General features: G+C 36.7%; 1 protein-coding gene across 1 annotated transcript in view; it reads right to left on the bottom strand.

Moving 5' to 3' along the window:
* LOC134745623 (lysophosphatidylcholine acyltransferase) overlaps positions 1–17,299 on the bottom strand; it is a 67,434-nt gene that overhangs the window by 38,380 nt on the left and 11,755 nt on the right. Inside the window, exon 3 of the mRNA XM_063679730.1 lies at positions 13,211–13,437. Coding sequence (XP_063535800.1) covers positions 13,211–13,437 — 227 coding nt within the window. The remainder of the gene's footprint in view (positions 1–13,210; positions 13,438–17,299) is intronic.

Here is a 17,299-nt window from a genome sequence, read left to right on the forward strand (position 1 = left end):
ATAATATCTGAACAATTTATTTTTTTACAATGCATACGCTCAGAAAGTGGTACTTTATGTGGGACAACATTAGCATAAAAAGTGCCACTTTTCCGCACGCGTGCGGTAAAGTAGTTTTTTTTTTTACTTCAAAAAATATCGACGAAGCACCCAATCACATTCACACAAACAATTAATTTTAATAAAGATTAGAAATTTGTAGTATGTAACCTCAATAAAACATTACTAATTAGTCCGTTCGTGTTTTAAACTCACCGACACTCGTCACCTACTCACTATCATATCCAGGGTTGATAAAAATCATGATTTTTATAAAAAATCATAATAATCCGATTAATTTGATTTAAATCGGATTTATTTGATTAAAATCAGACTTTTTTGATTTTTTCATTTTCTTGTCTTTTTTTATTAATTAAATAGCCAGTTCAGTTATATAATAAAACGAAAACAACGTATTTTAATTAAATTTATTAAAATCAACAATTTTAAAAGTTTTAAAACGACATCTTTTTGTTGTATTCACTCTTTCACTAGTCAATTACGAATGACCGGGCGAAAAGCGAAATGCGTCTCGTGTTTTAGTTTCGGGGAATCCTGGAACTGTTTCGGTACCATGCGTCTCGTATTATAGTTTCGGGGTTTCCCCGAAACTGTTACGCTATGACTCGCTTGCACATGTGTGCGTGCCGTAGTGGTCCGGGGAATTCCCTAAACAATTTTGGGCCGATTTGGTTGTAGTAAAAATTTAATGATTTAAATCAATGATTTTTTTGAAAAAATCCCTTGATTAAAATCACGATTTAAATCACTGATTTAAATCATATCAACCCTGATCATATCACTCAGTATCATAAATAACTATTAATAATTTAAACACACGCTCTTAATCAGAATCAGACAGGTCTAGTTTCATAACATAACGGTCGTAAAATGACGTGAATTGTCCTAGAAATCCGCAGGCCTATCGCTTTCTCTCGGCTCGGTTTATGCAAATCCGCTTTATTATGTTAAAATTTATTTTAGATCGATGTCATAAATAATCAGGTGTTTAGCGGTTTATTTAGTAATTAATGATTTTATTTATTTCAATGTCAATCAAATAGCTAACTGCTCGCCAAAGAAATGACAAAACTTTTGATGCTATTTTGATGTGATGGGAACTAAATCTTTTATGATTCCGTACCCAAAGGGTAAAAACGGGACCCTATTACTAAGATTCCGCTGTCCGTCCGTCTGTGTGTCTATCTGTCTGTCCGTCTGTCACCAGGCTGTATCTCATGAACCATTTCATTTCTTTCACAAATACTTGAAACACAATAAAATAAAGTTAAGTGGGGCTCCCATATAACAAACGTGATTTTGCCGATTTTTGCGTTATGGTACGGAACCCTTCGTGCGCGAGTCCGACTCACACTTGGCCGGTTTTTTGTTAAAGATTTTTTTGGACTTTTTTTGTGGCGACGTGAAACCATCTGCTTTGCTCTGTTAAAAATAAATCTACAGAATTAGGTTTGATCTGCAAATCCAGATACGCGGTGAGTCAATTCGATATGAAATTAAGATCCGATTTTAAAGTTCCATTGCGATCCCTACTCTCACTACCTGTGTAATAATTTAATAAACTAAAGGCGCCGGACGATATCGGCCTGTCAGTTGTTCGGAACTGTCAATTTTTTGTTCTAACTGACAGGCCGATATCGTCCGGCGGACTGATAGTCAGCCTATTCAAACTTACATTTTGACATCAAACTAATGCCATTTGTTATCATTCGCCCGTGCGTCTCGGTCGCGCCAATACATACGAACAAGTACAAGCGAAATTCACGCGCAAATGATAACAAAATTAAGTCATTTAGATATCAACATGTACGTTCGAATTTGCCTCCATGCAGGTGGTGTTTTTATGACATTATTATACTTAATTTACTCCATATACTTAATGATTGTCAACGTTACAGAATGATTACATTCAACAGTTGGTGGTCTGTTTTTTTTAGGGTTTTCTTTCTTCCCACGACAATTAACTTTCAGATGCTTTGAATGTGTTAACTTTTGAATGATACACAATTTTAGCCTAGGTATTACGTGACTTTAATTTTAAGGTTTTTTAGCTACGTGTCTCATTGTAAAAATACAAATTACTTATTTTCTTATAGGCCAAAATATTTGGTTAATTGGCGTATGTTACTATCAAGTAATTAAGTATATTTCTTTAAAAGGTGATAATCTCTTGGAATCCATTTAAGCGTGAATTTAATAATTACAGTAAGTACATTTAATTCGAGATATCATTTCACTCAGGCACTTTCTTAAATGTAAGGAATATTTGGATTTCCGTTAAAAGGTAGGAGATACGTGAAACGAGAAAATTTTTATGCAATCTCAGTCCAATAACAATTATGTGTTCTTGCAATTTTTCTCATGAAAATAAGAGTTAGGTTAGGTATATTAATTATTGCTAAAAACTTGCTTTTAATATGTGACGTTCTATAAAGGGACCTTCACTTTGTATGAACTACGGTCAAATTCTGACAATTAACTTTAGAGAAAGAGTACGAGGCGAGACCAGGGCCATATGACGAGAGCAGTGATGCAAATAGAGGAAATGAAGCGAGGCAGAGGCCGACCTGCCGCCACCTGGAAGAGCACAATCGAAAAAGATCTTAAAGCTAATAAATGTAGACGCAGGGAACACAAAATAGATTGTTGTGGCGAAAACGTACGAGGAGGGCTGACCCCAAGAAGAAGAAGATGAACTTTAGAGAAAGAGTAATAAATAGTTTATTTACAAGGACTTAGATATATAGATACAAAAACGTGGCGATCATAATACACTCTTCGTCTTATTAGCCCCTATTACTGTATGAATAATACATGTAATATAATCAGCTTAAATACGTTTCTTTATGCAAAGATTGTCCATCGCGGTTCAACGTCGGCAACGTGACGTGATGGGCTCCTTTGCATCTGGAGGCTAGATCTTATTATATATGTTTCCCAATTTCTCAAAAGCTGCTAAAACTATATGGATTTTAAAGTCCCGAATTCTCAGCTAGATACTTTGTTTTTCAATTTTCCAATATTCCCCATCCTGCGTGCATAGACAAGATGCCCATCGTTCACGCTCCGTAGCGAAAGAATCGCAACTGTCACTGTCGCACTAATATGGAAGAATGATAGAGAGAGGTGACTACGCTACGGAGCGTTAACGATTGGCATGTTGGCTAAGCACCCTGATAAGAAACTGTAACACTAACGACACTTTAAGAAGCAAATTGAAGTTTACTTGCAAGTGCTTTTTAATAATTCATCGCTGCTTTCAGAGGCGCGAGCATCTAGTTCATTTGCCGCCTGGCTCGGGGCCAAATTTAAATGAAGTTTACTTTATTTTCATGAAAGATTTTTGATTGGAAACTTATTAAGTTAATAAAAACAATCAAGAAGACCATAATTACCAATTTTTTTTAAAGATAGGTAAACGAACAGACGAATCATCAGTCAGAGAGGTTGCAATGCAACTGTTGCAAGTATGCCTTGCCGGCATCTTTCCTTGAAGGTTTGAAGGTCGTATCGGTTCGAAAATACCGGGGGCGAAAGTTTCTTGCGGTTAAGCTCTGCGAGGCAGGAAGTTTCTGGAGAAACGCACAGTTGGGAAGATGGAAATGTTGTCGCGTAGAACCATGGCGGAAAAAATAAAATGGCGGGAAGAATGCCGAATTAAATAAGTCTTATAAATTGGGCATGGGTCGACCAAAATCAAAGATAGATATTTAAATTTTATATTTAAATTGTTAATATTTCTACATGTACCTATTTTAAAGTTAATGCTTGGCAGATGGTTACATTATAATGAATGTTAATTCATGATAATCATGATTTTCAACCTCAGGGAATGTAGACCAATTAAGAAATCATGATAGAAATCTGAATAAATAACCTGAGTACCAGAGAGGCATAGTATTTAAGTATTACGTGCTATATTTAATTAATTATAATACCATGAATTAGGCATTTATATGTTAAAAAAAAACCTATTACACTTAGATAAGAGGATATTGATGTAACTGAGGTGATTATGTATTTAGTTAGGGATTTGGAAACGTTTATTTTATGTAAATACATACATATTTATGCTTAATTGTTAATCCATAACTCAATAGATAGAAGAAAACTAACAGACTTCTGTTTCGTAACACTTAAATTGTACCAATAGTTAGTCATATAGTACCAGTGTAGTTTATTTGTGATAATGATAAACACAGAGCGCTGGTGGCCTAGCGGTAAGAGCGTGCGACTTGCAATCCGGAGGTCGCGGGTTCAAACCACGGCTCGTACCAATGAGTTTTTGATATTTACCATGTCGCTTTTCGGTGAAGGAAAACATCGAGGAAACCGGACTAATCCCAACAAGGCCTAGTTGCTCTGGCTAGTAGTAGGCTCTGGGTTGGAAGGTCAGTCGCTTTCGTAAAAACTATTGCCTATGCCAATTCTTGGGATTAGTTGCCAAGCGGACCCCAGGCTCCCATGGATGATGATGACAAATGTTAAGCTTTCAAACGAATTTTGACTAAAATGGTTTTAATGAGCGTTCACGAATAGTAAATTAGAAGCTTTATTACAGAGTCGAACATCAAATTCGCATGTTTGATCGATACGATTACGTCACCCAACTGGTTTCGTCGCAAATAGTTGCTTGTAAGCTTGTCTTTGGAGTCAACCTTACGTAATATAGTAATAGAAACACCCACATGGATGTCAAGTCCCGGCGATTCTGCGGCCGGCTTTCTAACACCACTCACCACGCCACAGGTATTCGGGCATTTTCTATAAAGTAAATATCAAAAAACCCGATTCTTTCAAATCTGGACATTCTTGGGCTCATTCTACTCAGAATCGACATCATTCTCCATCGTGACATTAAAAAAAGCTGTCCCAAAATGTCAATTCCATTACGTCACATTTTTGTATAAAAAAAGATTTCACTTGTATGTGCGTGACGCAGTGGAATCTCTGGAATGTACAATTTTCATAAAATGTTTTGGGAAACGCGGACAATGTGAATACGCTCTGGAGGTCGTCTCAAAATCAGATCAATACCGTAACAAGTTGTTAAATCTGAATCGGGATCACTGAGATGATTTGTTAGATATTATTGCCCTTAGATAATAGCATAGCGTATGACTTTTTATGAATTAATGAGATCGGCTAAAGCTACAAAATGCCAATGAAAAAAACTAAAGAACAATTTCCTATATACAAGTCACTTAACACCGATCTTAATGACTATTTTGTTTCAACGAGTTTAAGAGCGGCGTCAGAATTTGTTGTGCCATTTTCTACACTATGTTATACATTTTAATTTGATAACAATAGTACAGGCAGACGCCTGAGTGCTTGTCACTGTCATCTTTAAACTTAAGATGTGACAGCAGCGGTGTCAGCATGGTTGCATTTTCACCTATCACCTTTTTTTTTATACTACGTCGGTGGCAAACAAGCATACGGCCCGCCTGATGTTAAGCAGTCTCCATAGCCTATGTACGCCTGCAACTCCAGAGGAGTTACATGCGCGTTGCCGACCCTAACACTCCTCTCCCTCGAGCTCTGGCAACCTTACTCACCGGCAGGAACACAACACTATTAGTAGGGTCTAGTGTTATTTGGCTGCAGTTTTCTGTAAGGTGGAGGTACTTCCCCAGTTGGGCTCTGCTCTAGATCTGGAATGACATCCGCTGGCCTGTGCCCTACCACACAAAGCGAGATGTCATTCACAGTGCCTATACCTCTCTTTTGGACGTAGTTTAAGGACATACCCGGGTTTGCACTTACATACTTGTTAGAACGTGACAGGCATGGTGACAGGCGATAAAAATGCTACCGTGCTCAGCCCGCAGGGCATATGGGCATCAGACAGTAGGTATCGGCGACAGATTGAGGTCACGTATTTTATGTTGCAGTATTTTTATTCAAATATAAATATAAGTATACATTCGTAAGTGCAAACTAACAGTCCCGCGTTTTATTTTGTCATTATCTTGTTACTGAATGAGAAAGCCCGGACGCAGTAACCAGGTCGAGAGCTTTATCTCGACATTAATAAAGACAGGACACAATGAAGTTGCATTAGCGGACTTTGAGAATCATTGCTGACTTGCGATATCTTCAGTTATAGGTGTAGGTGTCGGCGACTGGTTGAGGTCCCCACACTACAATGTGACATGACAGCGAGATTTTGAAATTAGTGTTCATGCAAACAAGATCAACAGACAACTGCACGATTGACCAAACGTTTAAAGGTTCAAGCTTGAACATTCATTCACTTACTACAAAAAGTCGTTAAACGCAATTCTGTTCAAATCAGGGATGTTGCGGATGCCGATTAGATTAGGCATATAAAAAACGTCAAATATTACACTTTATGAATTTTTATTTCAAAAAAAAGAAACTTTTAATATTTGAACAAGAATATAGCTGCCTCACAATCGCATTACTATACTAAAGTCCAAATAAGACAAACTTTTCACTTCTTGTCGCTGTTCGTCGTAGGCTAAAGTGCTCGATCGAGGAATCACAAAAACGAAACGAGATTCCTATTGGCTAATGACGAAATTACCTAGCACTTATGCCGCCGCTAAGACGTTCCTGTACCTACCTGTTCCACATCCGCATCCGCATTAAGCTCCGCATCGATTTTATGCGGATGCGGATGTTGAAAATAATGCGAAAGTTCCGCGGTTGCGGATGCGGATGCGAATATTCGCAACATCCCTGGTTCAAATTTCACCCCCTTGCATCCTCGAAGGAATAATGTCCGCTGTGGGATTGAAAGTAAGTACTCTTTGTCTCAAACCAGGTTATTAACTGTCCGTGAGCCAAATTTTATCAACATTTGTTCAACTATTTTTATGTTATTGAGTAGCAATCTTCTAAATAACCTATAAGGTCAGGTGGGGTTAGAGAAACAGTAGGTACTTAGGTATTAGGATTTCCTACAAGTGTTTCTTTTGTCCCGGTATTTCTCTTTCCACATCTAACCTTACCTACAACATTTTCTTTTTTATTTCTTATTCCGTACCCGGACCTACCTGTATTCTCTGACAGTTATTTTCACAACCCAAATATAGGTCTAAAATGAAAAAAACCCGCAGCCGCAATACAAAAATCCTGAAAGCAAACAAAACCATGCGAACTAAAAACTACGATGAAAACGTCGAGCCACGGACAACAAAGAACTACAAAAAAAAATGTAGCTAGGAAATTCAGGCGGTTCTATTGCTCTGCCATATATTTGCCTGGGTATTTGTATTTTACTAAATACAAGTTTCTTTGTAGGAGTGGTATTTGCGGCTGACTTTACTTTGTTTAATCTTTATTGCACAAAAGAAAATACAATCGTACAAAAGGCGGACTTAATATTTACGAACAATTCAAAGATTTGTTTTATAACTTTGCCTTCGCAATGTGAACAAACGCACAAAAGCAAGAGTCAGAATTTAAAAAAGAAAGTTATTCAAAGTAACATTACCTTTTTCAAAAACATAAGTACACCGACTAAACTATTACAAAAATACCAATTTCAACAATTGGTTATCAAGTCATCAACTAGAATAATTTTTAAGAAAAAAAACCGACTTCAATAGGGGATGCCGCTGAAAGTTTACTTATTGTTGATGGTGCACTCTTAGATTCCAGACAATGAAATGAAAAAGACAGCATCTTTTGCCTAATTAAACTAATCCATGTTTTGCCTAATTGCCTAATTATTATAATATTGCCTAATAATGTAGAAAAGGAGGTTTAACCACCAACTTTTCTGGTAGCATTTCGTTTTTGTAAGGGTCGCAGTTCTAACCTAACCTAACCTACTTTTCTGATAGCATTTCGTTTCTGTAAGGGTCACAGTTCTAACCTAACCTAACCCAAGTGGGTTAAAAGTTTCTAGTAGCATTTCCGGATCCGGCTCTGGGTCCGGATCCGAGTCCGGGTCCGGGTCCGAGTCTGGGTCCAAGTTTGGGTCTGGGTCCATAAGGAAGAGAACAAATCGCCAAACGTGAACTATGTGTCATTGAAGAGTTTCATTCTGATCATCATCAGCAGTTCCACTTCATCAAATGTCACTTTTTTAAATGTAAATGCTGGATTTGTTGATGAAAATACAAAAATCACAATATGTATGCCTTTCACATTTGAGGAGTTCCCTCGGTTCCTCATGGGTTTCATCATCAGAACTCGAGCTTGACAAAAATGTTTCTTGAAAACCTAACTTGCTTAACAAACATAACGAAGAGGACAAATCGCCAAACGTGAACTATGCGTCATTAAAGAGTTCCGTTCTGATCATCATCAGCAGTTCCACTTCATCAAATGTCACTTTTTTAAATGTAAGTGCTTGATTTGTTGATGAAAATACTAAAATCACTATATGTATGCCTTTAACATTTGAGGAGTTCCCTCGGTTCCTCATGGGTTTCATCATCAGAACTCGAGCTTGACAAAAATATGTCTTAAAAACTTAAGTTGCTTAACAAGCATAAAGAAGAGGACAAATCGCCAAACGTAAACTATGCGTCATTAAAGAGTTCCATTCTGATCATCATCAGCAGTTCCACTTCATCAAATGTCACTTTTTTAAATGGAAATGCTGGATTTGTTGATAAAAATACAAAAATCACTATATGTATGCCTTTCACATTTGAGGAGTTCCCTCGATTCCTCATGGATCCCATCATCAGAACTCTAGCTTGACAAAAATGTTTCTTGAAAACCTAACTTGCTTAACAAACATAACGAAGAGGACAAATCGCCAAACGTGAACTATGCGTCATTGAAGAGTTCCGTTCTGATCATCATCAGCAGTTCTACTTCATCAAATGTCACTTTTTTAAATGTAAGTGCTTGATTTGTTGATGAAAATACTAAAATCACTATATGTATGCCTTTAACATTTGAGGAGTTCCCTCGATTCCTCATGGATCCCATCATCAGAACTGCGTTTTGACAAAAACGGGACCAATCTGTATGTATATACTTACAATAAAAAAAAAATTTTCAAAATCCGTCCAGAAATGACGGAGTTATGGAGTAACAAACATTAAAAAAAAAAAAAAAAAAAAAAAAAAAACAAAACATACAACCGAATTGATAACCTCCTCCTTTTGAAATCTTGAAGTCGGTTAAAAAACTAACAAAAAATACTCTAGCGTCTATTTTAATCCATGCAAAAAAACGAAATAAAACAAAACAACGAAAGTCACAAAAAACGACTAGAGCCTGAGCAAACTTTGGCCAAAATATCTGCCTCTATAATTCTTGCAAATTTGAGATGTAGAAAAGAAATTTCAACTTTCGATATTCGTAGTAGGTCCTCAGTTTGACAGACTGTGCTTATTTGTGCTTAATTTCACGACATGAACTTAATCGATTGACATCATTGCCCCGCTTCAATGTAATACTTGACCTTGCCTATAAAAAATACTAACTGGATAGCTAAAATACTAAATAGACTTTGTCTTCGGTTACCGCGATAGTTACTCATGAAATAAGTAACTTAAGTTACTAAGCCTAGTGTGACTTCTTTGATACTCCTCTCCTCTCCTCCTCTATTCGCTAGAATCCTCATAACTAGGTATTTCTAAAAAAAACCGGCCAAGTGCGAGTAGGACTCGCGCACAACGGGTTCCGTACCATTATCTATAAAAACGGCAAAAAAATCACGTTTGTTGTATAGGAGCCCCCCTAAATATTTATTTTATTCTGTTTTTTAGTATTTGTTGTTATAGCGGCAACAGAAATACATCATCTGTGAAAATTTCAACTGTAACTATCACGGTTCTTGAGATACAGCCTGGCGACAGACGGAGAGACAGACAGATAACGGAGTCTTAGTAATAGGGTCCCGTGGGACCCTAATAAACTTAATATTCGAAGATATTACTCGAGGCAGCATTACCCTTGGCATTGCCTAAATTTTAGTGATCTTTTTGCATTTTAATTGAGAACGATTTTATCTGCTCTATTCAATACAACACAGCGGAGGTTTGAACCCACGATTTTAACCACAACCACACACATATAAACGGTTAAAAATAAACTAACCGCAATATGAGCTTTTAACAGAACTACTAATTGAGTAAATATGTAGTATAAAAATGTTTTTTGCAAAAATTTAATTTTTGGTACAAGCTTTTATCGCTGACTGTACTTTTCTTTCCACAGGTAACTAATAATCATAGAGACAATTCTAAAAACCCCAAACACAATTAGGTTTCGTTGTTTTACCACAGAGTTCGTATGGCCACCTCCTGTTTCCATCATCAGATCAGCTCGATGGTACCATAATATTGCATTGTCACCCGATTGACAAATGTATGCAAATTTTCAGCTTCATTGGAAGTCGGGAAATGGATCAAATTTAACTTGCAAGATTTGACCCGTACAGTCAAGTGTAAAAATATGGGTGCACACATCATACTCAAAAATATGTCCCATAGCTATAGCTCTTATGTCAAAGAATTAAGAACTGTAGGACATATTTTTGAGGAAATTATATGCACCCATATTTTTATACATACATACATACATAGGTATAAATAAAATAAAAAGCTTGTAAAATGGTAGCTTCGTGAAATAAGCCACTCTTGGTAGCATAGTCTTTTAATTTTATTTGATGAAATGTTTAACAAGTGGAACGAATCGTGAACACCATTCTTATTTTCTATTCACAAGTAGCACTTAAATTTGATTTATTATAAACCGTTAAGCAGTTACGTTTGCGTGCAACTGTAAACACCTAGGTATCTAAATTGTTTGCGTGTACGTACAGTCTAGTGTAAAAATGTGACGTTTTCGTTGAAAAGGTACCACATTTTCGGTTGTCGATAAGCTTGATTTCAAATTCAATCTTTATGGAAATAGCACCTTATTGACAAGCGACAATAAGTACCCTTTTGGTTGAGAATGGCACATATGGGTGCACACATACTCAAAATAGTTATTTGTTATACAAGGGTGCAAAGTTGTATTTTACCCGCGAGTGTGGAATGTGTTTCAACACACGAGAAGTAAAATACATTTGCACCCGTGTGTAACACAAAACTTTTCCCCCTCACTATAGCGAGGAAAGTGCAATGTCCACAGGCGTTAGATCATCTTCATCACTGGCATCACTAATTTTTTTACGATAATACGATATTATAACAGAAAACTGGAAGTTGTGCATTTTTACGTGTCGGAGCCGGTAAGAAAACTTTTGTTGACAATGTTGACATTTCTGACGATGCGTTTTGAAATTGCATCGACTCAACTTGTGCGTTCAGAATTACATTCAATATCATTTAAAAAAACAAAGGTTTCTTATGGAATTTAAGGTTTATGACTTAAAATCATTAAATAAAGCTAAATTTGGTAATTTTTATTAAATTCTGAAACCATTTATTTAATGATAATTAATATCGAACGAACCATTATTATGAGCGTTTTACGTTTTGTTATCTGTCAAAAGCTACTTAAACACGCTCCATCCAAGGTCAAATTACTTTCCCCACTAGTGGATAAAATGCGTTTTTCCCCGCTTGTTTTAAAGGATAAAAGACGGCTTTCCGAGCTAGTGAGGGGAAAAATCCTTTACCCCGCATACAATTATCAATGTGGTTCAGTGAAGGGGACGGACTGAAAATCAGCGCTGCGCGGTCAATTTGTAAAGAAATGGCTGACGCAGCATATGCTGAGCCCGTTCCTTTTGCCGCGCATGCAATTTATTTTTAGGGTTCCGTACCCAAAGGGTAAAAACGGGACCCTATTACTAAGACTCCGCTGTCCGTCTGTCCGTCTTTCCGTCTGTCTGTCTGTCTATCACCAGGCTGTATCTCATGAACCGTGATAGCTAGACAGTTAAAATTTTCACAGATGATGTATTTCTTTTGCCGCTATAACAACAAATACTAAAAAGTACGGAACCCTCGATGCGCGAGTCCGACTCGCACTTGGCCGGTTTTAATATTATATTTTGTAAACGATCAGATTTTTTTTGTGTGTGGCAATAAATGGTTTCTTATTCGTAAATATGTCCCATAGCTCTTATGTCAGCGAATTAAGAACTATGGGACATATTTTTGAGGAAGTTATATGCGCCCATATTATTACACTTGACTGTACTCGTACTTGGACTATTTGGACGTTCTTAGTAGGTAGAGTCTGTTCGGAAAAAGAAGTCGTGGAATGTATTGGACCCCATACCGCCGCTTTACTTACTCAACCTCGTATCTGCAACACTCATTTGATGACAAAAACACCCGTATTCCGAATGAAAGAAAAGCGACATTTCCATCAAATGATTGTTGCAGATATGAGGTTGAGTATGTATAGCGACGATACATTTCACGACTTCTCTTACAGACTACATTAGTTATAAAAATATTTTAAAATTTATTTTATATCTTCAAGTCTAGTTTCTAGATTTTGACGACTTAAAACTGCCACAAAATGATTAATACTAGAATTGAATTGTTTATGCAATTAGCCCTATTCACTTCGATTGAAGATCCACTTTCCCTCAAATCTTGTCAGAGCTGGAGACATGCGCAAACAGACCGGCGCGAGAGTGGATTGACACAACAACATCGGTATGTCACAATATTTGTGCGGTTAATTCAAATATTGATACAAGACTCGGAAACTAACCAGCATGCTTAGGTTCTATAGCTAAGTAATGAAATGACAACAGCCTCTATAGCTATATACTCTGTTACCAATTTGGTCATGTTGGATCTCAGACAATCATGTATGTAAAAGAAAATCACAAAAGCCAGGCTAAACAACAAAAAGCACTACAATATACGTCTAATAAACCGTGTAATCGGTCGTTAATGTTATAAAAACAACACAAGTCAGGCAAAACGTCCAAGGAAGTTCAGGCGAGCGGTCTATTTTAACTCGGTAATACTCATATTCACATGGTCAAGCTGGATTCCAAAACAATAGCACACAAATCAAGCCAACAACAGCACTACGATAGTACAATGAACGGCAAGCGCGCCGTCTGCTCTCGGCGCGCCAAGACACACGATAGCGATGGCGTCAAAGAAGCTCGAATGAGGCGCCATTACGACCAATCTTATATTTTAACCGTGTATTCGATCAAATTAGATGCCATAAAAGAAAATAAAAGCACACAAGCCAGGCAAAACAAAACAACATCAACACTACAACGTACGTCCAATGAACGGCAGCCGTGCGGTATCCGCTTTAGCGACCACGCTCGGCGCGCCAAGACACACGATAGCGATGGCGTCAAAGAAGCTCGAATGAGGCGCTATTACGACCACGGGCGCCTCGCGGCGGTCGCTGGGCGCGTGCTCGGTACCCAGGATCTTGACGCGGTGGAAACCGGCGACCACCACCACCAGGCGCATCAGGGAGAGGATGGAAAAGCGGAGCTTGCTGAAAAGTTAAGTTAGTTTAGGATCCCCGTATTTGATAACTACTCAAAAGTTTGTAGGAAAAATTAACTTGTTTATGGTCATTGGGTCCTTTACAACGTAACATTAATTTAAATACGTTCTTCATTCACGACATTTGTACTATCTTGAATAAACTGAGAATTCGCCTTGATGGAACTTAACAAAAAGTTAAGAAAATTGACAACGTATTTTTGAGCCAACTTTCCATCCTTTTAATCCAATGCAATGGTGAAAAAAAATTATACATAATTATGAACTCTACTGTACAGTCAAGGGCATAAATATATATACACCCAGTTTCTAAAAATTACGCTCGTACACCTTAGACAATAAAGTCGTGTTCACATATTTTTTTGCCATTTGTCTGGATCGATATTTTTGCCTTCGACTGTACACGGTATCAATAACAAATCAGTTATCGATTTTTAAAGTTGTAAATGCCGCTTCAGTAAAAAAGGTAGCTCACGTTACTCCGTTACTCCGTTACTCATAAAATATTGTGAGCCTATTGTGTTCCACTGCTGGGCAAAGACCTCCCCCCTTCTCGTAAAGCATCATATTTTCATTATAATTAACACATACTTGTTTCTCGTTGATTGAGCGTTTCACTATCATAGTATAGAGTAATGACTGCCGACCTCGATCGATGGAGATTGGAAAGTCAGATATCAGTCCCATCCCAGAGGCACTCATTATTGAGCTACTTAAACGCATCTACTCCATCTTTATTGATTTACAATCTTACCATGAAATTAATACTAAGGTTTAGTATGAAATGGGTAACTGTTGAAACCATTTGTAATTGTATCATGATTACCACCTACAAATGTACACAGTACTGCAATAAATCATCCTTATTCTTAATCATTACTGTTTATTTAAAATATTTATCAGTACGGTTTTTACTCACTAATATTTATAGTCGCTTTTGGCGACATGTTTCGGATTGTCAAAGAGTCCGAAACATGTCGCCAAAAGCGACTAAAAAGAATAGTGAGTAAAAACCGTACTGATAAATATTTTGAAATATGTCTCACGATAGTTTAAGTGCGACTGTTTATTTAAATTGAACATAATATTCATAACAAATATATATAAACCTTACACTCACTAATAATTTAATAAATTATACTAAATTACATTAAATTAAATCAAATATACAATTATACATCACAATAACTATCCTAGAAACTAACACTAATAATAATGTCACATTTCAGCCGTCCTGAAAATCGTCCCGCGACCCCCCCGATGCAAAGGTGCCCATCACGCTCGCCGCGTTGCCACGTTGAACCGCGATGGACAATCTTTGCATCAGGAAGGACCCAGAGCGAGGATCCAAACCTCTCCCGCATGAATATGAATACGAGTATGAAATAATATCTATCGTAAACGGAAAGCGGCCTCTTCGGCCCAACTGGGTCTGCATCAAACCTAACAGCGAAAGTACCGGTATAACCTGACCTGAGTGGAAACGTCGGAAATTAAGGTGACAAAATAAATTCGCGATAGACCCGATATAATTACGAGTATATTTCAATATGTGTAAAAAACGCTAAAGTTTTAAATGTTACTAGCTTTTGCCCGCGACTTCGTCTGCGTGGACTTAGTAACCCTAGCTAGAGTAAGAATAGCGCCTGGAGAAAATCTTATAGCAATTATTCAATTTGAGCATATTATGCACACAAATTAGCAGACACTTCATTAATTATCTCAATTCCACCCCGCTTTTTACTTTCTTAAGGGATGATTTTCGGGATAAAAACTATCCTATGTCCTTCTCAGGGACTCAACCTATCTCTATGCCAAATTTCATCTAAATCGATTCAGCGGTTTAAGCGTGAAGAGGGAACACACAGACAGACAGACAGACAGACTTTCGCATTTATAATATTAGTATGGATTAGTATGGATATCTAAATAGCGAAGGTTTTGTAGACCTCCGAGGCTCTATCGCTCAAATATAAAAGAGCGCTAAAGGGGCAGATAATTAAATTTCGTTTTTCGCGGTAGGCCCTCTGAGCTTTGTTATTTTACAAGCTTTTATTCAACTTGCAATATACCTAAATATATGTTTGTACGGGTTAAATCTTGGAAGCTAAATTTGACCCACTTCCCGGTTTTTGATTGAGCTGAAATTTTGCATACATATGTAGCGCCATTCTAGATCTGTGGGTACGACAAAGAACCGCTTTTGCCATAAGATGAAATTTATTACAATCGTGTGGTATTCTCATAGAGCATCGTTTGACAAGACGATTGTGAGAGGCTATTGTTGCACAAATAGCTTTGTGGCCATACAAGGTCCATACACACGTTTCTAATTTAGTAAAGCATGTATACAAGCGAAGTAACATTCGTTCCATATAACTGTATGAGCGGTTAAAACCACATGATTTCACACATTATTGAAGACACTTAGCGTGACATGTTTCGAATTCATTAAGCATTCATCTTTCATCTTTAGATTTATTTTCAAGTATTTTTGTCTCTACGTCGCGGCGTATCGTATTTCTTTTATTTTCAGTATGACACTGGAAGTAGTTTAGCGAAAATTTCCATCTTCAAAAATGTGTGTTAAAATAAATGACTATTCTCTTTCACGATAGATTAAAACTGTTCCGAAAACAATCCGAAAAAAAGCTTATAAAAACTTACATTACCTATTTATAGCAACTGAAATTAAAACCAGAGTCGATTATTGAAATTACGGCGTCAAATACAGGACCATTTATTTATTCGTCATCATAAAACAACACACCGGAAGTTTAAAAATACCTCCCATCAATCGCGTACATAAAACAGTATAAAAATTGCTCGCGCTTTGATGCGCGTAACGATCAAAATATACCTCACCGGATGAAAACGATCGCGATAGCATCGTTTACTTGAATACGAGGCGTTTTCGATAGTTACGTATGCGTTTTACGTTCTTAATTTTATTACGCAAGTATTGTTTGTTTTTTTAAGATTTTAACCCTTCATTGAACAACGGCTTTATAATACAAGATAGCCCAAAAACACGTTGGCTAAGATTTTTTACTGTACATTTTGTTGGCCATTTTAACAATTGTTAGCGTTTTTGTAGCAAAGCCAAAGGAGAATATTTTAAAGTTAATACGTGTTGTTTCAGTTAAACGATTGTAGTAAGTGTAAATTTTTAATGAAATTTAATAAAAACCGCATAAGAAATATATTCCTTATAATCTAAAATGTTCTGTCAACGTATTTTTGGGCCACTCTGTATTTAACATGGACATGAACTTATCTCTGTATGATATTTCTGTTTTTAATCAAACTGAGTGAAATCGCAATCTACTTAATAAGGGTTTTAATTATTTGTTATCTCTAAATTAGGTGTTGTAATTTGTAATATATAGTAAAAAATATCATTGATATAATTGTTATGTAACAATCTAAACTAATATAAGTATCAACATTGAAAGTAAGAAAAAATAGGAACGGGTCTACCGCGATATAATTTCATTGTTTTTACCTTAAATTCAGTCAGTCTTTCCGTGACCATAGCTGATGCAACTCAGCTGAAACGTTGAAATTTAAGGTAAAAAAACAATGAAATTATATCGCGGTAGACCGTTCGTATAATTCAATAAGAAAAGACAGGATATTGGAAAAGATACCTAGCTAATTTGCGCTCATGGGTCATAAACATTTTTAGTATGAGTTAAGGTTAAGTATGCGATTTTCCTGTGAACATTATAAAATTAACGCACTTTAAAGGCTACTAATTTTCGTACTTTATCTTTAACTATATGTTAAACCTTCTACTTTCTTAAATCATGTAATGCCGACAAAAAAAAACGTTTTACAATGCATGTGCT

The sequence above is a fragment of the Cydia strobilella genome, chromosome 11, assembly GCF_947568885.1.
Source record: "Cydia strobilella chromosome 11, ilCydStro3.1, whole genome shotgun sequence".
NCBI lineage: Eukaryota > Metazoa > Arthropoda > Insecta > Lepidoptera > Tortricidae > Cydia > Cydia strobilella.